At 39.9% G+C, this 26971-nt stretch overlaps 1 protein-coding gene across 13 annotated transcripts in view; it reads left to right on the top strand.

Annotated features, from left to right (window-relative positions):
- STARD3NL (STARD3 N-terminal like) overlaps positions 1–26971 on the top strand; it is a 65548-nt gene that overhangs the window by 12405 nt on the left and 26172 nt on the right. For 9 of the 13 annotated variants that reach the window (XM_073809548.1, XM_019940650.3, XM_073809544.1 and 6 more), the window contains exons 2-6: positions 13849–14131; positions 21337–21414; positions 24126–24203; positions 26378–26431; positions 26546–26663. In XM_073809548.1, the coding sequence (XP_073665649.1) occupies positions 13907–14131; positions 21337–21414; positions 24126–24203; positions 26378–26431; positions 26546–26663 (553 nt within the window). In that variant the 5' untranslated portion in view covers positions 13849–13906. Of the gene's footprint in view, positions 1–13848; positions 14132–21336; positions 21415–24125; positions 24217–26377; positions 26432–26545; positions 26664–26971 lie in introns of all 13 variants that reach the window. The other 4 variants (XM_073809551.1, XM_073809550.1, XM_073809549.1 and 1 more) reach the window with 2 other exon arrangements.

Here is a 26971-nt window from a genome sequence, read left to right as displayed (position 1 = left end):
CTAGTTTCTAAATAAATTTGAGTCTTGAAACATGCTGTCAAAAAGTTAACTTCTCTTTATGCACACACAATTACTTTTATCTGTTGATATTAACAGAAATTGTTAAATGAGATGAGACTGCAAGAAATGACCTAGAGCTTGATTAGAGAGCCTTAATGTGTGTCGAGGGGGAAGAGGGCAGAACACATAGCAGCAGAGTGAGCAGACTTATCAGGATGGAATAAAATGTTTCATTACCTCCCAAATGAATATGAACAACAATAGAAAATATGACACCTGGAACGTAAGTATTAAGAATAAAACCATGGAATTGATACATAGAGATATTACTATGGAGTTGGAGTTCTAAATTCTTGAAGCAAAGTAAGAGAAAGAAGGGAGTGCAGTTGAAATGTAGGTCCCAGTGGAATAAGTCAGCTGCATGAATAAAACAACACATGGTGCCCACAAGCCTCGGTGGATGATGCGTTGTAAAAGATCCATCTTTCCCCAGGTGTCTGGGAAGAGTATAAGTACTAACATACGGAACAAGTGAAGGATAAAGTTGGCCATTAAAAGCTTACAGTAAAGTTATGTCTTGTGCACATTTTCACTAAAGACCGGAGCAAACTTGAGACCCCAAACTGTTGCATGGTGTGCACTCCGTTATTTCATTTAAGCCTTGTGACGACACAACAACAGCAAAAGACTATTATTAGGTATTTGGTATTGGCTCAAAATCCAGACAGAATGACTCCTGTCTGCAGTCACAAGCACTTTAGAAGTGTTCATCCAATCTCCATTTGTGTCCAAGAAATTTGATAGTTTTATTAGGGGCAGAATGATTTGGATGCCCAGAAATCTTATATAGGTTTTCCTTTGAGTCTATCAGTGTGTCTCAAATTGTCACATACCTAGGAATTATTACACAGAGGTATGTGTACAAAATCCACATGCATTCTCTTTTATAGAATGAGTTATGAAGTTTTCTAAGATGATTCCAGTTGCTTATTCTGCTCTTAAAGTTAGCTCATACTTACAGTAAAGTTAATTTAATGAATTTTTGCAGTGAAAATTTGTCTTTATTCATGTTTATATAAACACACACACAACATACACATATGTATACTATATACTTATTATGTTTAAATATATTTATATCATATATACATGTTTATATATACTGGATGGATTGATAGATAGATAGAGCAACTCTATCCCAAAACATCCTTATGTCCTTATGTTTTTCTGAACTATTCAGAGGTTAAGAATTTCTAAGAATAAGGGAATTCTCCTGCATAATCAGAATACTAGACTATAATCAATTTTCCAGCTGTCTTTTGTAGCATTATCTTTTGGGTTTTTTGGGTTTTTTTAAATTCAGGATTCAGTCTAGACTTCTGCATTGCATTTGATGGTTGTGGCTCTTTATGCTTTTTTAAGTTTGAAGAGTATCCACACCGCTTTCCTACCTTTTGTTCTCGTTTTGGTTTTCAACATGTTGACTTCGCTCAAAATTCCAGAATACCGGTCTTTTAGAATGTCCCACCTACTGTGTTTGTTTGTTTCCTTATGGCTGAATTCAGGCTAAACATTTTTTGGCAAGGGAACATCATAATTGTTGTTATATACCTGTGACTGTATCACATTAAAAGGCATATAATGTCAGCTTGTTCTAATATTGGTAACGCTGTTTGATTACTTGGTACAGGTGGAGACTACCAGATCTCTCTACTATAAAGTCATATTATTCCCAGTGAAATTATTAAATATTCTGAGGGGTTACACTTTGAGACTATGAATATCCTATTCCCCAACAATGTTTTAATAATTTTAAGCATCCAGTAAAGATCCTTGCCCGAATCACTTACTCCAGCTGGGGCTTACAAACCGTTGATTTATCTAATTTTATTAATTTTTTCTACATTTCTTAATCTAACATTTGTTTCCTGTAAAGGAGAATTTCTACCCTCTCTTTTTTGCAATATTACGATGGACTCATGGAACTTCTTAATTTTTCCAACATAAATTCCAGCATTACAGTCATTATTCATTTTTATGTTCAAGTCACCCAATCTGACCCGCGGGAACTCGTCACAGCCTACACAATTTTGTTTTTTTTTTTTTAATGATTATGGCTTTTTGTGCCTTCTCTTAAGAAATCTTTGCCTACAAAAAGGTTTTAAAAATATTCTCCTGCAAATTCTTATATCAGCTTTATATTTTTAGCTTTTCTGCCTATGATCCATCTTGAATTATTTTTTGCATGGTTTGAGTTAGGGTTTGAGATTCATGGTTTTTTCAATTTTGATATCTGGTTGTCTCAGCATCATACTTTCTTTTCTTGTTGGATTGCTTTGACATCTTTGTCAAAAGTAAAATCATATAAGTGTGGGTCTGTTTCTAGACTCTTCCTTATGTTCCACTGATCTATTTGTTGATCCTTCTGCTAGTGCCACACTGCCTTACTGAAGTGTTATAGAAAATCTTTAAGTAGTGTGTCTTCCAATTTTGTTCTTTTTCAAGATTGCTTTGGATATTCTCATTTCTTTGCATTTCTGTATACATTTTAGAATTAGCTTATCCGTTTCTACCAAAAAAGCTTGATGAGATTATGATTGGGATTGAGTTGAATCTATAGATCAATTTGGGGAGAATTGAAATCTTAACAACATGAATTCTTCCAACCCATAAACATGGTCAGCTCTCTGTTTATTTTCATCTTCTTTGATTTCTCTCAGCAGTGTTTTATCGCTTTACAGTGTTTTATGTTTTTGGTGCTATTTTAAAAGCATTCCACCCCCTCCTCATTTCTTCCTACTCCCAACTGCCTAGAATGGAGGGATTGGTAAACAGGTGAATCACAACATCCTGAATAAGCTATTTTTTTTTGTTTTCTTTTGTTTTTTGATGTTTTGTTGTTTTGTCTTATTTCGTTTTTATCTAAAGTAGATTGAAAATAATCTTGAGGCAGCATGATCGATGTCTGTGTACACTATTTTCTGATAGGGGCAGAGAGGTGTAGAAGAATGAGGGGAAGCAAAAGCCTCCCTGAGAAAGTGACCTTTGAGTTACGGCTTATTAGGATGGCTAAGAGTCATAGAGATAAGGAAAGTAGCACTCAAGGTAGGGAGAAAAATACAAGCCGGGGTTGGTGAGAATGTGATTCCTTTAGGGAACTGCTTGTGATTTGTAGTATGGTGAAATGATTCTGGAGAGGTAGGCAGAAGTAGGCCATGTGTTAGGTTAGGCAAGATTAAGGAATTTGAGCTCTACCTGAAGGTCCCAGGAAACTAATAAATGATCTCATAAATTTAATTTGATCCCCTAAAAAATCTACAGGTGTTGGGTGAGAATTACCTTAGTTTATCAATACATTTATTTTTCTAGTGTACCTTGACTTGCTTTGCCCATTTTTCTAGTTGGATTTAAGGTTTTTATTATCTGTCTTTCAATACTCTTGTTTTGCTTCTAATGTTTTTGAATAGAGAAACTTGATTTTTACGTATTCAGTTCTGTTTTCCATTGTAGATTGTCTTAGAAAGAATTCCACATCCTAAAATCATGTGTTATTTACCACAATTTCTTCTACTATGTAAACCATACAAACGATTTTGCTTTGTTAGCTTTTTAATAAAATCTTCAGTATATTTTGATAAGTAGATTTCTTTCTCCATGTACTTGAATGACTGGTTAATAGTTTTATCCTTTTGCAACTGAATTTTGATGGTATCTTTATCATCTGTAGATATTTTTCGGTTTACACAAGTTTTTCCTTGCAGAAAAGCTTAGGGCAGTACAGGCCCCACAGTGGCTTATTGGTAATGAGTTTTCCTTGGCCGTCAGTGTTTTTATTATTTTTTTAATTGAACTAATGCTTAATATTTTGGAAATTTCCTATGACAGTTAACGTTTCTGGCTTCTACGGATAAATAACAGTATCCTCTATGTCCACACGTTTGGCCCTGGAATATTGGGCATACGCCCCCCTCCTGTTTGCCGGTTGTTCCTTGTCTCCCAGCACTGATTGTCAGTTGCCCATTTTTGTTCAGCTTACTGTGGTGTTTTTTGCAATATCACATATATTTCCCTAGGTCTGTTTCAAAGCCTGGACAATAAGAGACTTGAGAGAGACACATTTTAAGAAAAGTGGAAGGTAGTGGATATCTATGCGGAAATGAAGAGTAGTCAAAACATACATAATTTCAAAGCTTTTTGGCTCAAATAAGTTGTAAGTTGTGTTCATGTGTGCTTTCGAAATGCAGTGAAACATTTCAGTGGGTAAACAGAAATATTTGCCTTCTGATTAGGTTTAGTTGTTTTTTTTTTTAAATATGAGTTTTGACTTATTTTTGTTATGTTTCAGGAATACATTCTAATATGTGGGTCCTACTTGTGGGAGCTATTGTGAGGCTTAACTGACATAATGTATGTTAAGTACTCAGCACCAAGCCTGACTCAGTCTCAGTGTAAGGAAGCTATTGATTTTGTTAATATGTTAATATAAGGCATACACTATTACATAATATAATAGTATGTTAATAGGTGGGATAGGTTTGTACTTATGTTCTTTTGTTCTTGTTCTTGGTCAGATAATGTTAGGATTATGCTAGCTTTATTTAATGATAGGATAGATAGCTTTTCTTTCTTTTTAATGTTCTGGAACAGTTTATAGGATTTTGTTTATCTTTTATTTAAAATTTTGAAATACCTGTCATACTCTCTGACTCTCATTCCTTTGCTAGGTAATTCTTTGTCAACTTTTTCACTTTTCTTTTGGGGATGGTTCATTCTATTCAGGCGATCTATGTCTTCTTGATGTAATATATATATTTTTTCAGAGTATGGACTTTCTTTATGATTTTCAAATGTGATTAGTATAAAGTATCACTTACACTTTGAAAAATAAGCTCTCCTATTATGGGACTTGTATTCCTTTCCTAATCTCCCCTCCCGAATCTAGGTTTACCTATGTTCCCTTTTAAAAGACTAATTTTGGGGTTTATTTATATTTTTTAAATTTGTGGAAATGTTCATCCATGTGCAAAAGTAGAGGGTTTAATATAATGAATAACATTGTATTCATTCCTCAGATTGGAACAATTATTATTCTTCTTTTGGATTTATTTATTAATTGTACCCATTGTTTTTCTTTTTTATATTTTTTTCCCATGGGGATAGAGTTTTTGTAACTTTGTTGTTTAAATGCCTAATTCTTTAATTTTATTCTTTATTGAAAAGTAATTAGAGCACTTTAAGGAAGTGAATTTGATAATAAGCTTAACTTTGACAGCTTTCCACTGTCACTATTTTCTAAATAGTTTGTTTTAATTTTAAAATATTTTTATCTCAGTTATTTTAGAAAATACTATGTTATAAATTTCTATTTTATGCATTATTTGTTCTGTATTTAGCTCCTAATTGCAAGGCTTACTGAATTAGATTTTTTTTTTTTTTCCGGTACGCGGGTCTCTCGCTGTTGTGGCCTCTCCCGTTGCGGAGCACAGGCTCCGGACGCGCAGACTCAGCGGCCATGGCTCACGGGCCCAGCCGCTCTGCGGCATGTGGCGGACCGGGGCAGGAACCCGTGTCCCCTGCATCGGCAGGCGGACTCTCAACCACTGCGCCATCAGGGAAGCCCTAGGTTTTTTTTTGATAGTCTAGTTTTATGATCAATTTTGTAAACATGGCATATCTTCAAAATAGCACATAGTCTATGGTTGTAGGGTTGAAAAAATAATTATCTATCTTTAAAAAACTTACAGTATTCAAATAATCTGTATCCATGTTTGTATCTTTAAAATACTCAGTAGATTTTAAAAAGTAATCTTCAAAAACTTCCCATTTTGATTATAATCTATCACTAAGTAAGCTTTTGCAATTTTTTAGTTTTTTTTTTTTGAGTATAGTTGACTTACAATGTTGTGTTAGTTTCAGGTGTACAGCAAAGTGAATCAGTTATACACATACATATATCCACTCTTTTTTAGATTCTTCGTTTTTAAAGATGCATTTTGTATTTCTGTTCTTTCTGGTAAGGAATACATGGATACTGATTGGTAAATCTTAAACCTGATTTCAAACGTATTACACTTCTTAAATTTAAAAATATCAAATATTAGCTATACTTCCTTAGTTAAGAGTATATATATAAAAATCCTCAGAACTTAATTATACATCTTGAGTCTTCAAAGTTTTTGTGTACTTATTAAAAATCTTTAGCTGAACTGTGTACCCTCCCCTGCTTTTTATTGAGTATGAACTCGTAATCATACCCAAATACTTACAAGTCAGATTTAAAATAAGCAAATATTGGATCACCGTTGCATAATCAAGTTCAGTTACTATAGCTTTGGGTTAAGCTTGGTAACTGTCATGTACTTAATAATTCTACTTAAGGAAAATTATTGATAATTATATGTAGGTTTATAAAGAGATATTGGAAGAATACTGGAGTGATGAATACAACCTTTATATATTTCTCTTTTGAAACGTTACCACTTGCATACTATATACCGAATATGCTAATATTTTTTGGTGGCTAACCGTCACTAAAATGGTCTCTGGATGATATCTCTAGAAGCTCCTAAAGAGCAATTTTGTACGATAAGCCCGTTGAGGGTCGTCAGGAGACGTCCAGACGTTTATCTCCCAAAAAGCTTCTCAGTGGCATCACGTTGGTGACTTTATTAGGTTTGAGTCCAGCCATCTTTCTTGTTGACTGAGAAACCTCATTTGTCGGCTTGTGTAATCAGAGCCCAAGGGAGAGTGGCTCTTTCTCACATGGGTATACTTACATCTCAGAATCTCCAGTGAACACCGTTAACTGCCGTGTAGACTGGATATTTATTTCAAGCTGACCATTCTATTGTCTCCCTATCACATTTTAATAAGAAGCACAGAATTGTGAAAGGTTGTGGGAGGCATGTAGGGAATTATTAAACTGTTCAGTGACAAAAGGCACTGATGATACCCTGATGCCATCACACTAATGATAGGAATAGGAAGGCCAGTGGATTGAAGATACTTAAAATCAAACAGACAAGGTGTCCCCACTTGAAGAGTGCCAGACTGGGCACAGGTGCCATTTGCTTGTGACACTCCTTTTCCTGTATTTTCGGGACTGACCCACCCTCTTTCTGATGGGCACATTCCCTCTTCACCTCTTTAGATCTGAACATATGTCCTGTCACCTTGTTCTTATGTCTTGGCCTACGAGCCGTTTTGCTTCTTGAAGGGCAGAGCACATCTACTCTGATTCATTATGTGCAGATTTTATGGTTTAACTTTCAGAGGGCAGTATTATTTCAGTTGTTTCAACATTCTCTCCCCATTGTAGTCCTGATGATATGGGCAAATCTATAAAAAGCCTAGCAGAGTTTCATACATACACATAGATCTTTTTCTTCTTCCTTTTTAAAACATTTCACTCATTTTCAGTTGGAAAATCAATAGGAATCTGCTGGAAAAAAATTTGATTCCTTGATTCAAAGTTTTTTCTTTAAAGTAATGCCAAACGGTTGGGTGATTTTAGATGCTTTAAAAACATTTTTTTTACTTATTAATTTAAAATAACTTTGTTTTCCATATTTCTTTATCCAGTAATTTCCTATTGCTACAACTACTAATCTGGATGTGATGTGTAGGTGGTTTAAAATTCAATCCAATAGTCTAGATTTTAGAAATGTTTTCTAGACATTCTATTTAACTTGTAATATGTAAAGCATAAAGTAAGCCAGGGCTGTTTTGAAATGTGAACATAATGGTAGCGGACATTTGCCAAAGACAGGTTTGTTTGATCTTGATTTTATTAACCTTCCTGTAGTGCTTCATCGTGATAGTTCTCCAGCCCAGGAAGCTGGAATGTTACACAAATGCATCAACTCCCTAACCTCAGCCGCTGCCAGGCTTTCTAAAGACACTTTCATCAGAGTTATACCAGGTCTTTACCTTCCAAGGTAAAATGGACATACCTATAGCATCAGTGCCATGAAGAAGTCCAGGATGATGAATCATACCTTTTTTTGTTGCTTAGAACATCTTTACCACAAACCAACTTTATGATGTTTTAAAAACATAAGCAGATCATTTAAGAAGACACTAAATAAAAGTTTTTAATTTATGAAAGTTTGACTAGTTGGTTGAGTCTGACGTGTAGATTTCCCAGGTCTTCTTAGGCATGCAGAACTTTCCTTCTCTCATACTTTAGAATAGGAAGGTTGTCTTATGTGTTTCTGTTGCTGTGGATTAGCTTCCTTCCCACAGCTCTCTCTTCTCTCTGCATGTCTACTTCCAAAGCATCTGTGTTTGTTAGTTATCATGCCTCTTTCTCATACTGGCAAAGTATGTTTGTAAATGTCAGGTTACTCCCTGACATACGATTCCCGTTCTCCACTTCTAGCTGTTTCATTTTGGAAACTGTGGGCTCTACACAGAGCTTTTAAAAACCATCATAAACCAGGTCTCGTAACACGTGGTGGGCCTTGCAAGAAGAGAGTCAGATTGAGGTGCTTCTTGCCCCCAGAGGAACCCAGACCCGGGGTAGAGTGGGCACAGCTGGGGCAGCTCGTGTCTTTAGGGACAAATCCAATGACTGCATCCCAGGGGCCATTTGAACACCTTCTGATGTCCCTCCTGTTTCCTTCTAGGAATCTGATGGAGAGGGTTCCTCCTGTTTCCTTCTAGGAATCTGATGGAGAGGACAGAAGTGGAAGACCCGAGTCTTAATTCTAAGATATATCTTGAAATATCCCTCAGATGGGTGTGTGCTTATATAATCTGCGTAGGCCTCAGCTGCTACCTTTTTGTTTTTTTCATCTGTAAGCAAACATTTACTTCAGAGGCGAGAATAATTTCGGCAACATAGATGAAGAAAGCTTTTTTTTTAATTAATTTATTTTTGGGTGTGCTGGGTGTTCATTGCTGAGTGCGGGCTTTCTCTGGTTGCAGCGAGTCGGGGCTTCATTGCAGTGTGTGGGCTTCTTATTGCAGTGGCTTCTCCTGTTGCGGAGCATGGGCTTCAGTAGTTGCAGCGCGCGGGCCCCAGAGCACGCGTGCTTCAGTAGTTGTGGCGCGCCAGCTCAGTAGTTGTGGCTCGCCAGTTCAGTAGTTGTGGCTCGCAGGCTCTAGCGCGCAGGCTCAGCAATTGTGGCGCACGGGCTTAGTTGCTCCACGGCATGTGGGACCTTCCTGGACCAGGGCTCAAACCCGTGTCCCCTGCATTGGCAGGCGGATTCTTAACCACTGCGCCACCAGGGAAGTCCCTGAAGAAAGCTTTGAAAGAACAAGAAGAGACACAATCTGCAGGTGTAGGATTCTCTTTGCCTGTCAGACGACAGCGTAATAGATCAGAGTGGCAGACTCAGATGACTCCAGGCTAGGTCTAGGCTGAGGCCAAGTGGAGAGTGCGGGCTCCATCTAAAGAGTTCAGCATCTTCTTGGCTTTATTCTTATGGTAAGGGAATGCAGGCCTGGCTATTCTGTGTCTTTTAACTTTTCCAGAGAAGCTAGACATCTGGAATTTTAGATGAAAGATCATTACTTAAAATGTTAGCAATTAGTTCAAGATCTTTAGAAACACCGTACAAGACCAAGCAAAACATGTCTGTAAGCCAAATCTGCTCCACTGGCCTTTGGAAAAGATGATAAATATTTTAAGTGTCTGTTATTCTCAATTCTCTCTCTCTTGGAGGAGAACATACAGTGTCCTGCTGTGGCCGGAAGTAATACAGAGGAGAAGCCTGGGTGCCTGGGTTGAGAGACTTGGTTTGGCCGCCCCAGTAGGTGCCCAGAGGCCCTTTCCACTTCTCCCAGGAGAAACTGTGGGACTTCTGTAAAATGCTAGCAGTGGTAGCTACTGCGCTATAGCAGCTGCTGTTTACCATCTGGGTGGTATCAATTCTGTGCTGAAGCAGATGGAGCTGAAGTTTTGGCTTAGCTTTGCTAAGATTATTTTAAACCAGCCTGGGGACCAGTGCAGTAGTAACATCTCAAAGATGTAAGCTATTCTTTCTGGAAGCAAAAGGATTTCAGGTTTTTGGGTTTTCCCACATGCACAGGATATCATCATTTAGGAAGCCACCAGTATAGATATGGTAGAATTTTTCTCCAGTTCTAGCAGTGTGGGATTAAGGGAAGAGAATACGGCAGAGAGCTGTGTGTGTTTGGGCTGTAAGTACTGCTGAAGTGGCCCTTAGATAAGGCAACAAGACCACCTGTGCCTGAGCTGTGCTGTGTCACGAGAGCCACCTGTGGAAAAATAAGACTGGATTACAGGTTTTTGCTAATTGCAGAATCAGAGCATGCATTGGAAAAATTAATATTCATCAATCAGCCTATTTTTTGCTAATTATAACACAGAACCTCTACATCTCACATGGCTCCCCTTTGAAAAGCTGATGGAAGCAGCAGTCTCCCTTTCTAGAAAACTACAGGCAGTAAAGGAAATATTTTAGGCTTTGTGAACCATGTAGTCTCTGTTGTGACTGTTCACCTCTGCTGTCTTCATGTGAAAGTGTCCATAGCAATCGATACCAACCATAGGACTGCATGTGGTAGTATTCTAATAAAACTCCGTATTAAGAAACAAGCAGCCTGCAATATTTGACTTACAGGCTATAGTATGTTGACTCCTAGTTTAGAACATTGACAGCTGTGGTAGATTGGAGTATTTCTCAGCAAATGTCCACTTACCTTCTGCTCCTCTTTGGATGGAATGTACATCTCAGCTCCATGCCCTCTGGGCTTGGCCTTGAGATATATTTGATCTCTAGAATGTGAACAGAGATTGCAGTGTGTTTACATGGTCGAGCTTGTCTCCTGTGCTCTTGCCATTTGCCGTGAAGAGAACATGTAGTTTCTCCGTGACTACTTCCCCACGTAGTCCTGGTCCAAGGGGAAAGACAAACAGGCAGCAGACTTAGACGCAACACAGTTTGAAGCCAAGCTCTGCTGTCCACTACCTGAAGCAGAGTTGCCAGCTGGGCCCAGACTAGACCAGCTGAACTGCAGGCACCCTGCAGACGCATGAGCTTGAGAACACACGTAGATTGTTTTAAGCCATTGGGTTTGGGGGTAGTTTGTGAGCACAGCATGATTGTAGAAATAGCTAGCCAATATAGAGGAGGATAGTTACCCATCCAGATAAAACAATTATGATATGAATCTCTTTTTCAAAAACCAAAATAACAAAAGAGGATGCTCATCTCCTTACACAAATTCCAGTAAAAGATAAGGGGATGGTTTTCTTTATTTTATAATTCTCCACCCACTCCTTATCACCTTCCCCCCTCCCCATGCTTCTTCCATAGTTGGAATAAACCCTGCATTGTAGATTCAGTCTCCTGGTGTACAGCTAATCAGAACTTAATACCCTCTTTAGAGAGGCATAGCTTTCCTCAAGCCAACCCCAGAGAGGACTCAGTACAAGAACTGGATATTTAATACTTTCAATATTATATCTGGGAAAATATCCAAGCTTTTCTTCAGAAACAAACAGTGTGGTCTCCTCAGTTCAGCAGAGTTTTTTGAGAGCCCGCTCGGCGTTAGTGTCTGGGCTAGATGCTAGACAGGATTTATGCAGTCAATATCTGTTTTGTTCTTGCTGTGTGCTGTGTACTGAGGTAGTCCCTGGGGACACAGGGATGTGCAAATCAAATTCAAGGCCTTCAAGGAGCACTCCAGCTAGCAGGAGGGCGGGCAAGTAAGTGGATAATTAAGGCACAGTGTGGTAAGCGGTACCATAAGTGGCATATCCACAGTCCTAGGGGAGCTTGGAGGAGATGCACTTGGCCTTGCGTGGGGATTGGAATGTGGGGAGCATTTCAGGAAAGTCTTCTTGAAGGAATTGACACTTGAACTGAATCTTTCTGAAGGACATGGTTAGGATGAAATCCTATCATTGTAGAGTAGAAAGAGGCTTTAGAAGTATCTTCCTCTTGACACATTAAAAGGAAGCTCTCCCTCCCTTTTAAAATTTGCTTCTGTCCCAGACAGAGATCAGTCTGATTAGAGTCAGGCTGCTGAGAGCAATCTGTGCAGTGGGTAACTTTATCATTGAAGCTATTGCAAGTAGTATCTATACATTCTAGCTAATTAGAAGTTATATATACACACGTCTGAAAAATAATGTAATGATTCTCATTTCCCAAGTCAGGTGTACAGCATTGTATGATGTCAGTTTTTTAGTTGGAAATAGCCTCAGACTTCTGGGGTGGGTGTTTTTCTTTGTTGTCCTTTTTATTCATGAGGGGTGGGCTCAGGAAAGGAGGAATGGGTGAGACTAAGAAGATGATCCAATTACCTTGCAAATGATTTTCTTCCTAAAAACAGTCCTCAGTTTGAATGTGAACTTGTTGATTTTTCTGTACAGTCTAGTGGCTTTAAATCATTGATACGACAATAAATTATCAAACAGTGAGTACAGCCGTGGTAGCACTACTCAGCCCAAGAAAGAGGACTGGACCAAGCTTGCACCCTCTTGTCACTTTTCCTTTCCTCTTGCTCTAAGGTAATCACTGACCCAGCCTCTAATGACATAGATCAATTTTTGCCTTGAAGGTCTACGGTTAAGTTCCTATAGATTTCCAGAAGTAGGGTTACTAGATCAAGCAGTATGATTATTTTAAATTATCATAGTTCAAACTACATAACGAAATTGCTTTCAAAAATGCTATGTCATTAAATCACCACATTGTATGAAAATGTGGAAAGGACTTTTGTTCCTGAGTGTGGGGAGGGAGAGAATTGAAGGTCAAGTGTGAAGATACAGAGTTCTGGACTGTGCATAGGACCAAATGGGACCATATTACTTTAGGGAAATTCCAGCAATGTTCTGAAATTGTATTTTACCCACCTGGAAAATGTTCTTTCTACTGGACATTGTCAGTCATTGTGGCAGAAGGGAGAGCAGGGTGAACCATGCGCTGGTTCTTAAGATCTGGACGCAGGTAACACGCATTACAGTGGCCACATTACACTGGCTAGAGAAAGGCACATGAATTCAGTAGAGCCAGGGGTATATAATCCTCCCATAGGGCGAGGTGGTGTAGGAAGGGAAACTACAATGTTTGGCAAAGAAAAATACCATCCATCATACTCTCTATTTGATGACTTTGCCTCATCCACGAGGAGATCAGATCATTCAGATCGCCAGCCTTTTATTATAGAAGCACATGCTGGCCTTGCGGGGATGGGAGTCCTGCGTCTCCATATAGGACTATGATTGTTGCAATTATCAGTGGGGTTATAATGGTAAACTAATGGTAAACTTTTTGAGGTATGCGTACTTCTTTTCCAAGAAGAGGCCCAGAAACATGCTTATTCATTAAGAGGTAATGGAAATGCTAAATTTGATTTATTAGATACCTGTGGTGGAAAGCAATTCCTCTTTAGGAAACAGATTTTTTTTATAGTGGGTTTACACGTTCTGGTTACATGCTCTCTGGGAAGCTATTCAGTAAATGTTTTCCTAGTCCATGGGTAGTGACACTGACAGAACTGTAGAGGTTTTCTCCCTGGCACAGCAAGGGAGCTGGCTTGGCTGGGTCACCCAGAGGCTTGCTCCAGGTTCCAGGCACACCTGTCTGTTGTTAACTGCCTGTTTTTACCGTATACTACTTACTATAAATTTGCATTCTTCTTTACTGACAGTCTTTCCCATAACAGCTTTTTTGGTATTGATAGTATTGATGGATAACATCAAGAATTGCTTCTCATTTCTCTTTCTCTCTGTATCTTCATCAAGACAGAAATGTCTTCAGTTAAAAAACCCTGATGCTTAGTGAGACAGGCAGTCACACGGGGCAGGGGTAGCACTGTGGTATCAGGTGGGCTCTGATTTAACGTGCGTTTCTCTTTCATTCCCCAAAGATTTCTTCTCTCTAGGGATGGTGAAGTTGGAGAGGGGCTCCTTTAACCCTTCTGCAGGATGAACCCTGTGCCAGAAGACATGGAGAACGCTCTCATGGGGAGTCAGAGCTCGCACGCTTCCCTGCGCGACGTCCATTCCATCAACCCCACGCAACTCATGGCCAGGATTGAGTCCTATGAAGGAAGGGAAAAGAAAGGCATATCTGATGTCAGGAGGACTTTCTGTTTGTTTGTCACCTTTGACCTCTTATTTGTAACGTTACTGTGGATAATAGAGTTAAATGTAAGTGGTTTTTTTTTTTTATGACATTATACGAATTGTTTCCAGAGACAAAAACAAAACAAAACAAAACAGTTTTCTTATTTTTCTCATCATTTCTGTCTCATTTTCGTGAATTTCAACTTTTTTTCAAATGAGACACCATTGGTCTTCTCCAGCTGATTTGGACCTTTCTTGTTTTTTTATGGTTATTATCAATATTTAAGAAGAACCTGGTTAGTTTAAAATTCACTGTGTCTGCAATTATGAAAGTTGAATTCTTCGGGTTTTGCTCTATAACAGGAGTTGGCAAACTGCAGTCTGAGAGCTAAATTCAGGTGGCCTGGTTTTATAAATAAAGTTTTATTGGAACACAGCCCTGCCCATCTGTTTACATATTGTCTGTGGCTGGCTTTTGTGCTGAGTGGTTGAGTTGAGTAGTTTTGACAGAGTCCATCTGGCCCACTAAGGCAAAGTTTTTTATTTCCTGGCCCTTTTCAGAAAAAAACTGCTAATCACTGCTTTAAAAAATGTAACATGCTCCTGGAATATGTTTCAAATGTTGCATTTACTTTCTAGTTCCCATATTTAAGATTTTGCATGCCCTTATTTTTTATTTTTTTGCAAAAGATTATTTGTTCATATTTTATCAAAAAAAAATCCTAGGGCTTCCCTGGTGGCGCAGTGGTTGAGAGTCCGCCTGCTGATGCAGGGGACACAGGTTCATGCCCCGGTCTGGGAGGATCCCACATGCCGCGGAGCGGCTGGGCCCGTGAGCCATGGCCACTGAGCCTGCGCGTCCAGAGGCTGTGCTCCGCAACAGGAGAGGCCACAACAGTGAGAGGCCCACGTACCACACACACAAAAAAATCCTAGAGGCATTTGAAGTTTTGTCAAATTTATGTGGTTATATTGCCAAATAATTGTCTAGACCAGTACTATCCAATAGAAATAGAATGCAAGCCTCATGTAAGTTCTCTAGCTGCTACATTTAACAACAATAAAAATAAGCAGGTAAAATTCATTTTAATAATACATTTTATTTAACCCAATATATCTGTTTTCTCCAAAGCCTCGGCTTTGACTGTTTACATTCCTTACCAACAAATAGGTGAACTCTTCCAGAATGCTTCCTCCCAAGCAAAAATTGTCTGTTTCCTTCACTTTCAGCAGTTCATTTATTTCCAAGAAACATTTGCTAAGGCCTGGGAAGCAATAGTTATTAGCTAGTGTTTATTATTAAGAGGTTACTCTTTGCTAGGCATGGTGCTAGGTGCTTTTAAGAAATTTATTAAAATAGAGAAAATATGAAAGGATGCTGAGATTCCTGTTGGAAAATGATTTTTAATTTTGCCTCATGATAGAAAGAGTTAATGTCTTAATCTAAACTCTGATTAATATTCTGATTCATAGCAGCAATTTTAGTTCTAGATTCTAGACTCTTAATAATTAGCATCATTGGATTCATTTAATTTCATCATAAATTCTAATAGAGTAATAAAACTTCATGAAAGCAGATATATACTTATATTAGAAAATTTTAAAAATTTAATCAAAAGAAGATAGATTTTTCCCAGAATCAAGGTCATATGCAGCACAAATCTACTGTTAAGTTTCTGTTTATAGATTTTTCCTTCTGTTAATCTAGCGTTGTGGGTATGCCTTAGTTTTGTTTCAAACCAAAAAAGCCAGTGATATGACAACAGTAATTTAAAATGTCTCTTTTAACCATGTGTTCCATGTGTACACATTAAAGAATATATTTAAATTGATATATTTTAAAGGAGTAATATGTTTTCAAAACCAGCAGCTGTAGCATGAGAGGTGAAAAAGAAATGCATCTTTTAACAGGAAAGCTTAGCAGCAGTCTTAAGGAAGCACACTTAAAATTATTGCAGTGACAGCACAAAATCGAGGCATTCATTGGTTTGCCACTAATATGACCACTGAGTGTGCACTTAAGTTAGGGAAGCTATGGGATGGGGCCGTGGTGGGTTACGGGATTACACTACTCACTTCCCTCCTTTCTTACTGCTTCAAGGAAATTGAAATGGAAGTGAAGTAAGTGGGATGCACCCTGTTTCATTCATCATAAGCAATCTGTTGCCATCCACATGCAACATTTTATAAATGAAAAATCACCAGACCTAGCAATTAAGAAATTTGTTTCTATCCTCACTTTTCCACTGACTACCAGTTTCCCCATTTGTAAAAAGAGTATATGATCTTTGAGACAGTATATCATGACTTTCTTAGCAAGGCTGTTTAAAAAAAAAGAAAACATTTAACTTTCTAGTTCTATTTGTTTTGAATTGTCAGCCCTGACCCGGGTTTTTCATTACACACTGTACCATCCCTTTTTCTTTTGTTGTCTGTCTCTGTAAATCTCTGATCACTCGGATCCACTGTTATTTTTACATGACTATACGTTTACCGAGTGCCGAGACATAGGCTTCTGATTCTGGTGTTGTAAGCTCCACAAAGAGCTACATGAGCTTTAAAGTTTAGCTGAGATGATCTTATATTGCCTCCTACTGTTGGTCTTTAAAAGAGGAAAGAAATAGCATGAAGGGAGCTTAGGCCTTCAAAAGAGTATGGGGACCCAGCTGTTCTATGCAATCATAACAATAACCAAAATATTTTGCCTTCATATATGACTTCCAACTTAGCCACTTTTCCTCCTGGCTCCAGGGAGCTGACTGGCGCCAACCCAGCCTGGTGTGCAGGGCCTAGGCGAGCTGGAGCGGCCTAAGAGCACCTTGGATCATTTTCCTGCTGGAAGACCTTGGGCCGGCTGATTTCTTTGTCTTTTTCTTTTTTTGACACTTTGGTTGAGATTATGGTTCAAGAAAGACCTTTATCAGTGCTCATTGCCTGTCTTCTTATTTTCTAACTGGTGTAGCAGAAAGTGGCAGAATGCTTCTAATTTGTCCCAGAGCTGTCATGGCCAACTCTGTGGCCTCAGGCAAGCCGTGTAACTTCTCTGAGCCTTGGTTTCTCAGTCAGTTAACTGAGCTAATACCTGTCTTGCCTTCCTTGTGAATTCTTGTGGGGAGCAAATAAAAAGATATATTCCACAGCCCCTTGGCAGTTACAAAGCTCTACGTAACTATAGATTATGTAATTTACTATTAGCTAAATAAATTCTACCCAGAAAGAGAAAAAACAAGTTGGTTATTAATCTCTCTCTATTGTTACACTTATGTTTCAGGTATTTATTATCCTACTGATTCTGATTCTGATTTTATTACCCCACTGTCATTATGTTCTATAGCTAAACTGTGATGACCCACGATAACAAAAACTCACTGGGAGAGTTCAGTGGGTTAGAATTATCTGAAGAGTGGAATTGGGGATAGAAGGGTGATCTAGGATTGGATGGTGGGACCAATAGGGAGAGGGTTTCGAGATGGAGGTGAACAGAAGCACTGAGGCAAGACTGTTGTGCTTATGCAGGTGTGTGTGTGTGTGTGTTTTGGATGGAACAAGGGCAGATGCAGAGAAAATATTAGCCTGGCTAGAATTAAAGTGCCTCTAGGAAATGAAATTGCCTAGGTAACCTGGTTCTAAACAATTGAAATTCTTAAAGAGCTACATGGAAGCGTTGGACTTACCTTAGTTGTGAGCTGAGATAGGTTCTAGAGCAGATTGAAAAACACGGTTTTGAGATCTTCCAGAGGTCACTGACTCGCATTCCACATTACATCACGAGCTACCTGCTATGTCGATTTGGACGCTTAACTTGACATCGCTCCCCGACGACACATACACCCACTTCTTTATCAGTAAAAAAAATGCCCTGATGCTCAGGCCAAAGGTGAAGAATCATCCTTGATTGATTTGCTTGTTTGTTTTGTATTTCTCATGCCCCCTGTCCAATCTAAAAGTAAGTCCTGTCAAATCTGCCAGCAAAGTATACTCACAATGTGATCCCTTCTCTCCATTTCTACCATTGCCACCCTCGACCAAGCCAACATTATTACTCATCCAAACTGCTGCACCCTGTCTGTGCCTGACCAGTTTGCCTGCTTCCACACTTGCCCTCCCCAAATCCATTCTCCTGATAGAATCCACAGTGACTCTTAAGAGTAAAAACATAAATCAGATGTTACTTTCTGTTTAAAACCCTTCATGGACTTAACCGGAGCACTTAGCATAGAGTCCAAATGCTGAAACTTGGCTTGCAAAGCCCCCCAGAAGCCAACCCAGACTTCCTTTCCCACCCTCTGTTCCTGGCCCACCCAGATCAGCCAGACTTCTGTTCTCAGAATGGAACAAGCTCTCTTCTGTCTTAGACTTTGACACTAGTTCCTTCTATATGAAATGGTTAATTTCCTTTATCTTGATGTAGATTTCAACTTAGCATGCTGGTATCAGTTTAAATGTCACGAAGAGAAGACTTCCATGACCACCCAACCCAAAGGAGTCAACTATTATTCCATCACACTGTCCTGCTTCTGTCCTCTTTGTAGCACTGATTTTCTTATGTGTCTCTATCTCCACTTGCTAGCATGGAAGGTCCGTAAAGGCAGATATATTGTTTTGTTTACTGGAGTATTTCCTGTGTTTAGAACAGTACTTGGCATTCACTAGGTGCTCAACTGGTATTTGGTGAATGGATCAAGATAATGGCCGTGGTTTGCAGATTAGGATAAATTCCGGGCAGACTGACCGTAAGAACATAACTCAGAAACTGCTGAAGGAGCCCCGTGGAAGGCGGTAGGAGTAGAAAAGGAGCAGCTAACTTGAGAGACATACTAAAGGAAGAAATATCAGACGATTTGTTGATAGGTTGATTTTATCACCCCCAGTATCCAAAGGTGACTCTAAGATTTCTAAGGATGGAGCCTAGAATAACAGTTACCAGCTTTGGCAGAACTCTGATTGGGAAGGGGTTCCATGTGAAACTAAAGATGAATCTGGGACATCTTGTGCTAGAGATGACGAAGATTTTGAAATAATTTAGAGTACAAGATGGGCTAGAAATGTAGATTTTAGATTTCTATATTTAAAGGCAACATGAAATCAGGGTCTCTTAAAGTATATATGGATACCGAAGAGAACCCTTTTCTACTGGCTAGTTATTGAATTGTTATCAGCAGCTTTAATTCCTGTTCTCTCAGCCAGGAGGGGTAACTTCTATGTGGTAGAGAACTCCTCTTTGCCATAGGCTACTTGGAATAATCTTTTGAAAAAATATGTTGGGTATTGGTAAGTTTCCTCAGTCTGAAGAGACATAGCAGTGAGACTAGATGGTTGGTTGGCTTTTAATTCTCCTTGCTCCCAGGTTTTCAATTCTATTCATTTGTAAAGGTCTACCTATAGTCAGGCAGGTCCGTAGGCAACCTGCACGAATTACACAGATGTCTAAGCCTCCTTAAGGAATTTAAAGAACAGAATAGTGTTTATGGTATACTCTATTTTCATAACAAGTACAGTTGACCCTTGACCCCAGCATGTGGGGGAGGGGGACAGTAATCTTTGTATAATCTGTAGCCAGCCCTCCGTATCCGAGGTTCCTCCACAACCGCGGATTCAACCAACCATGGACCATGTAGTACTGTAGTATTTACTATTGCAAAATATCCATGTGTAAGTGGACCCGTGCAGTCCACACCCCTGTTGCTTAAGGGTCAACTGTACTTGAAAAGGTATCTAAGGCAAGAGAATCCTTTCCTTATGGCAACTTTTATTCTAATTTGACCAATTAGCAAACCTTGCAAAGGTATTCCTTATTGATTTTTTCCCCCTTTTTTCTTTTACTCAGGTCTTGGGTTAATTGCCCTCTAATTTGTCCTTCTCAGACCAGCTGCACTGGTTTGCCAGGACCAACGATGTCTGTGCTCCAGATCAGAACCCTGAATTTACTGTTGTACATCATGTTCCCTATTAGCTAATCCACGGGCCCTCGCCTTATAGAGGGTCTGCTTAGAACGCTGCATTCGCTTCCACGCATACATTCCCTTCCTTGATTAGTGTTCTATATAGTTCGATATGCAGAATTTTGAACTTGATCATTTAAAATTCATCTTGATAGGAGAATTGGGAGAGGACAGAAAATTTATCGTATTAGCTTTAATTTTCTTCATCTATAACTTTCTCACATAGGTCTAATCTGGTCCTTATTTTGTTATCTGTTCAAGTTAAAATATATATATACATATAAGTTGATAAGAGTGCAGAATTTTAAAGTGCTAGGAGCAACCAGGAGATTTTTTACACTTCTGTCCTGTGTCATGATAACTGTCGTCATGGATATGTGCTAAGAGATCAGGGAACCACTTGACCTTCCAAGACTTAAAATAGTGCAGTGGTCAGAAAGTGAGGGGAGCCCTGGATAAATGTTAATTTTCTTCTTTAAAAATATGTTTTGTATATACAATGGAATATTACTCAGCCATAAAAGAAACAAAATTGAGTTATTTGTAATGAGGTGGATGGACCAAGAGTCTGTCATACAGAATGAAGTAAGTCACAAAGAGAAAAACAAATACCGTGTGCTAACACATATATATGGAATTAAAAAAAAAAAATGGTTCTGAAGAACCTAGGGGCAGGACAGGAGTGAAGACACAGACATAGAGAATGGACTCGAGGACACGGGGAGGGGGAAGGGTAAGCTGGGACGAAGTGAGAGAGTGGCATGGACATATATACTCTACCAAATGTAAAATAGATAGCTAGTGGGAAGCAGCCACATAGCACAAGGAGATCAGCTCGGTGCTTTGTGACCACCTAGAGGGGTGGGATAGGGAGGGTGGGAGGGAGAGAGACGCAAGAGGGAGGAGATATGGGAACATATGTATATGTATAACTGATTCACTTTGTTATACAGCAGCAACTAACATAACATTGTAAAGCAATTATACTCCAATAAAGATGTTAAAAAATAATAAAAATGTATGTTTGTGTGATTGAAGACTTTATCTTACAAGAGAAAAAAAATAGTTTTCACATTTAACATTTCAGTTTACCAAATATGAACTACAAAAAACGGCATTGTTTGTCATTATATATTTATATTTGTTGAACAAATGAATTCAGAATTCAAGTGGGAAATGCTCTTCAGCATTTTTCTATTCGAATTATGAGCGTTCTTTTCTCCCATATTTTAATATTTCTGGGTTAGGAGAAGGCAGAAAAGTGTATGCAAAAATTTACTTGTATGTTCTCTTGTATTATTTTCACACATAACTCCCCTCATTTTTACTTCTTCCTCTCCTTCCCAGGTGAATGGAGGTATTGAGAACACGTTAGAAAAAGAGGTGGTGCAGTATGACTACTACTCTTCTTATTTTGATATATTTGTAAGTATTCTCTGTTGTAGGTTTCATTTTGGACATGATGAAACTAACCAAAAGGCAAATTTCCTGTCAGTAGACCTCAGATTCTATGCCATTCTTTTTTCCTCTTTTAAACATTATCTTTCCTTTTTCCTTATTCTTGGACCATTCAGTGCGCGCTCTCTCTCTCTCTCTCTCTTTCTCTCTCTCTCTCTCTCTCTCTCTTTCTCTCTCTCTCTCTCTCTCTCTCTCTCTTTCTAAGAAATTGCCTGGTCATCTCAAGGAAAAAAAAGATTAATGAGAAATACGGGAGCATAGCAGAAGAAGCCATTCTGATTTTCCTTTATTCTTTAAAATGGCTGAGATAGAAGCCACTGACAGACCCTAATCACTGAAAGGAAGATGCACCTGTTTATGTAATAACGCATGAAAATGCCATTCCTTTTCTGTCTTGAGATAGATTTCTGTGTATGTTTTTAAAAATAATTGTTTCATTTTTCCATAATAGGAGTTTTTGAGAAAAGTGATATATTGATAATCTTGGGCAAAACTAGTCAGTTGTAGAATTATATAGATGCAGTTATCTGTAGATGAGGCAGTATCTTTCCAGGACACACTGTGACTTTGGTTGGGTTTAATACATCTCACGGTATCTCTTTACAGGTGATAGTGTAAGTCAGTCAGTTTCTAACATTGTGTTAGACATGATATAGGCAATTACAATTCATAAAGAATCCCCCCTAAGTTCATTTTAACTACTTTACTCACTATCTTTAGAAGCTGTGTGCACAACGGATAAGACCCTTGAAGTCAGAAAAACCTGGGTTTGATTCACAACACTATCACTCATTGTATATCTTTGAATATATTAGGTCTAAACTTCAGTTTCCTCATATGTGAAATGAAATCATCATCGTTCTGAAAAGTAAATGAAATACTACCTGGAAAACACTTAAGCCCAATGATAGGTATGTCCTAGGAGCTCAGAGACTCACCTGCAATCACGTTTATTATCATCATTAGTTTTGGATGAAGAGTATTACTGATTATATTTTCTAGTGGTTTTCATACTACTTTAAAAAGTCTTGTTTTATTTTCTTTTTCCCACACTCACTGCAGAAGTATGTGTGAGGAAAGAGATGGGGTTCCCAGTAAATAGAGATCAGTGTTCATGTCATCACCCCCTTGCAATCTGAGTAATTCCATTTTTATCTGTACGGTATGTTAGGGTTCCAATAAGATTGTTTTGAAAAAGTGTTTGGCTGCTACAGAATATTTGGAAAACCACTGATATAATTTAATCTCCTTTTCCAGATGAAGAAATTGAGTCTCATGGTTCAGTGTCTTGACCTACCCCAGGTCACTGAACTTGGTGGCAGAGCATGTGAGATCCCAAACCTCTTGATAATTTTTTCCTGTAAAACTATTGACATAGAATAACAAAATGGACTTCTCTTTTCCCTTTTATTTCCCCTGTTGAATTTATCTTAACATAGTCTGAGCCAGGACTTACCGGGAAGCCAAGTTAATCCACTGGCCAGATCTCCAAGGATTGTCTGAACTCTGCTTGGGGAGTTAATGATATTGGACAAATAGGTGGGACCTATTGGCTCAGCTTGGAAAGACTGTCATGCCTGGCCCTGGAAATGGACACAGCCTCCAGGAAACCTTGGGATCTGGGAGACTTTGAGATAGAGGAATAAAGATTTATACTTTTGCCAAGTCCAGAATGCAGAGATAGGGGTAGGATACATAGAGAAACTAAATGGTTAGCAGATTATTAGAAAACACGTTTTTAATGAAAGCAGGAAATTAAAACAAAAACAACTGCAAAGTTCATTTACGTGAAAGGATCTTCAGTGAGGTCACCCAGCCAGTGGCAGCAAAGAAGTTGTCAGCCTCCAGCCTTTCAGCAGTTGCGATTAGTGAGGAACTTTGGGCAGACCCCCTACCCTGAGGCATTGCTCCAGAGCCACCTGACTTCTCCCTACTCAGAATAAGTATGTTTTCCAAGTAAAATTAGTAAAGTTTTATTCCGTGTTTATTCCTTAGTAGAATTACTGAGACAGCTAAGGCATAGTGGATAAGCGCCTGGTCTTTGGAGTCAAGCTACCAGGGTTCAAATCATGGCTTCCTCACTAAGAGTTGTGTGGCCTTGGACAATTTTTCTATCCATCTTAATGACAGTTGACTCGCGGGATTGCTGGGCTGGGGGATTACATGGGATACTAATGCACATGAAAGTTTTCACAAAAGTCCCTGAACCACCCTGAAAAATCAGAGGGCAGGTCCTGGGATAGCAGAACTCTCCCAACACCCCAGTAACTCAGAGCTTTGCAGTGGACATCACTAAGAATCTGGTATCTTCCAAAAAGTCAGTATTTGTACTTGGAGTGAAAAGGTACTGGAGTGGAAACTTTCAAAGCATTTTCTCCAACCTTAAAAGGATATCAGAATATATATATATGGACTCAAATAGAAAGGAAAAATAAACATCTAACTATATATTCTTTTGTTGATAATGGGAAGTTAATTTGAATCCCTCTTTGGGCAGTGTTCCATAAATTCTAGAGCAGAGGATCCCAAACGCTGTTCTGTAGACCAGTACCCATCTGTGACAGTTTTCAGCTAGATCAGAATAATGAAGACACTTTGGTGGGTTCTTCCTGAAACCCAATGACTTTACCTTTGTGTATATTCCTTAAAACTTATCTTGTCTTTTCTTTTTAATACAGCTTTTGGCAGTTTTTCGATTTAAAGTGTTAATACTTGCATATGCCGTGTGCAGGCTGCGTCATTGGTGGGCCATAGCGGTGAGTACGCCTGGTGAGTGGTCCCTCCCCTCCGATTGTGGTGGCTGGGGCCTGCTCACAAGAGGGCTGAGCTGGGGGCAGACGTGGATTCCATCTGGGTTGAATTCCACTTGCTTCTCCTGAGTCCCCGTACTCCACACCTCAGTAGGTTTCATTCTCCGGGGCTTCTTTCCAAACCTAATGAGTAACTAGCCTTGTCGCTATGGAGACTGAGACAAGTGAGGAATCAAGGGGCCGACCCGTGATTGTGGTCCAAGCATCAGCCCACCCTCTACCTCATTATGCAAACGAGAGATGAGTTCCGTCCCTCTGTCACGAAGCGATTTGCACAGTTTCCTCTCGGGTTGAAACTGCTTGGTGATTTTTCACGACTTGCTCTCAGCTTATTTTGCTCACTGCCTTCCTCGCTGTGTTATCCCCCTCGCTCCAGTCTTAAAGGGGAAAGCTCCCTTTTTATGGTTGCCTTCGGGCTTCTTGAAGACAGTGGCAGTTTTTAACTCACCTCTGTTTCCTGGCCTTCAGCCCAGAGCTTTGGCACAAGCTCTTCACCCTAAATAAATATTTATTGATTGAGAGAAGAATTACAAGCATTTCTGCCTGAATTATTTTCCCTGTTTCCATGGACTTCTAAACAGTCACCTTGTTGAGAGCTCTAACGAGGCAGGTATATGGGGGGTGTTGAAGTCCTCAGACTGGAGAGACATGGGCAGGACCAACCTGCCGTCCTGCTTCTGGAAGGTGAGACCTCAGTCTGTGTGGGACCGGCATGGGCTTGTCCAGCTGGGCATGGGGTTGTGCACTGTCCTAAGGGGGAGTCCCCCAGGGGCCGCATCTGCCTGGGCCATCTCTTCTGAGAATCCACGGAATCCCAGGGCTGCTGTCAGACCATCCGTTGAGTCCCAAGCTCATGGTTCATGGAGGAGGGCTGACAGTTTCAGCCGGACTTGACTCCCTTTACTGTGTACGCTGTTGCCGATACCAAACGGCTGTGACGGTTATCCCTTACCCACCGTCTACAGCAGCCCCAATTTGGGCCGTTCTATTCCAGTCTCCATGATGTCCACTGGTATTTGTCAGACCATCTGTCTCAGTGTTTGTTTCAGGAAAGTGGTTGACGTGCAATGAGAGTTTTAAGAGAGTTTCTTCAACCTCTTCTTTGAAATGATCAAAGGGGCAGGTCAGATTTAGCACATCCATTTTATTGTTGTTGTTTGTTTTTTGGTTTTTTTTTTGCGGTACGCGGGCCTCTCACTGCTGTGGCCTCTCCCATTGCGGAGCACAGGCTCCGGACGCGCAGGCTCAGTGGCCATGGCTCACGGGCCCAGCCGCTCCGCGGCATGTGGGATCTTCCCGGACCAGGGCATGAACCCGTGTCCCCTGCATCGGCAGGCAGACCCTCAACCACTGCGCCACCAGGGAAGCCCCATTTTATTGTTTTTGATTCTCGTTTTAAAAAACATTTACAGAGAGGGGGCCAGGCAGCTGGAAGGAGTCAGCTGGTACCTGAAGAGCACTTAGTGTCAGCCTGTAAAGTTAATTAGTATCAGAATGTAAGATGCCTCCCCTCCCGTGTTGTGTGTGTGTGTATGTGTGTGTCTGGCTGGTGTGTGTGTGTGTGTGTCTGCTGTGTGTGTGTATGTTTTGCCGACAAAACTAACTCTGCAACTTCGTCAACACTAAGCATGATGCCTGATGTTCCCCAACCTCCAACCTCCGTTTTTCCAGTCATGGCTGCCGTTGGCACTCACTTTGGTCAGGTTTCATATTGCTACAAATATTAGTTGAAGGATGGAGAGACAAACCCCAGGTGCTGTGGGATTGTCTCTGGGCTTCCCTAGCCCTGGAGGAGCCTTGCCTCTATTTCACTGGTCCTTTCTCCTATGCCGATAGCATCTTTGTATGTTGTACCCTCTAGTGAACAAAACAGAGTTTCCCAACACACAGCGTGTGGGTGAAGGGAAACCTCAAGCTGCCGGTCAGGGCTCGTGTGCCACGTGGAAGCCCACTTTGCCCCTGTCTGGTTTAGGGGATAGAGTGACGTGGGAGGGAGCTGGGTGAGACAGACCCTTTCAGGCATTACCTGCTCCTGGCTCAGATGGATCTCTTGCTTGAGGAAGGTGCCTTCAGAGTGTAAAACATCGAATTTGAACGCTTCTGGATTATGTGTCTTTCAGTTGACGACAGCAGTGACCAGTGCCTTTTTACTAGCAAAAGTGATCCTCTCAAAGGTATGGCTTTCCGCTTTTTCTGTGCCATGACCGTCTGTACTGACACAGCTGCGTTCTCCAGGGTGAGCTCATGGTAACTGCGTTTCTCTCTCCTGGTCACGTCTGTTCTTCCAGCTTTTCTCTCAAGGGGCTTTCGGCTACGTGCTGCCCATCATTTCCTTCATCCTTGCCTGGATCGAGACGTGGTTCCTGGATTTCAAGGTGTTACCTCAAGAGGCAGAAGAAGAAAACCGTAAGTTTCTCTCCAAGTTCCCCTCCTGAGATTGGCCAGGCTGGGAGGAGGGGCTGCAGAGGTCTGTCTTTGTTTGTTTGTTTTAATTTTTATTTATATTGGAATAGAGTTGATTTACAGTGTTGTGTTAGTTTCAGCTGTACAGCAAAGTGATTTAGTTATACATATACATGTATCTATTCTTTTCCAGATTCTTTTCCCAGATAGGTTATTACAGAGTACTGAGTAGAGTTCCCTGGGCTGTACAGTAGGTCCTTGTTGATTATCTATTTTATATATAGTAGTGTGTCTATCTTAATTCCAACCTC

This window comes from Tursiops truncatus, chromosome 9 (genome assembly GCF_011762595.2).
Source record: "Tursiops truncatus isolate mTurTru1 chromosome 9, mTurTru1.mat.Y, whole genome shotgun sequence".
NCBI classification, from domain to species: domain Eukaryota; kingdom Metazoa; phylum Chordata; class Mammalia; order Artiodactyla; family Delphinidae; genus Tursiops; species Tursiops truncatus.
Note: the sequence above shows the minus strand (reverse complement) of the source record. Positions and strands in the feature narration are given on the sequence as shown.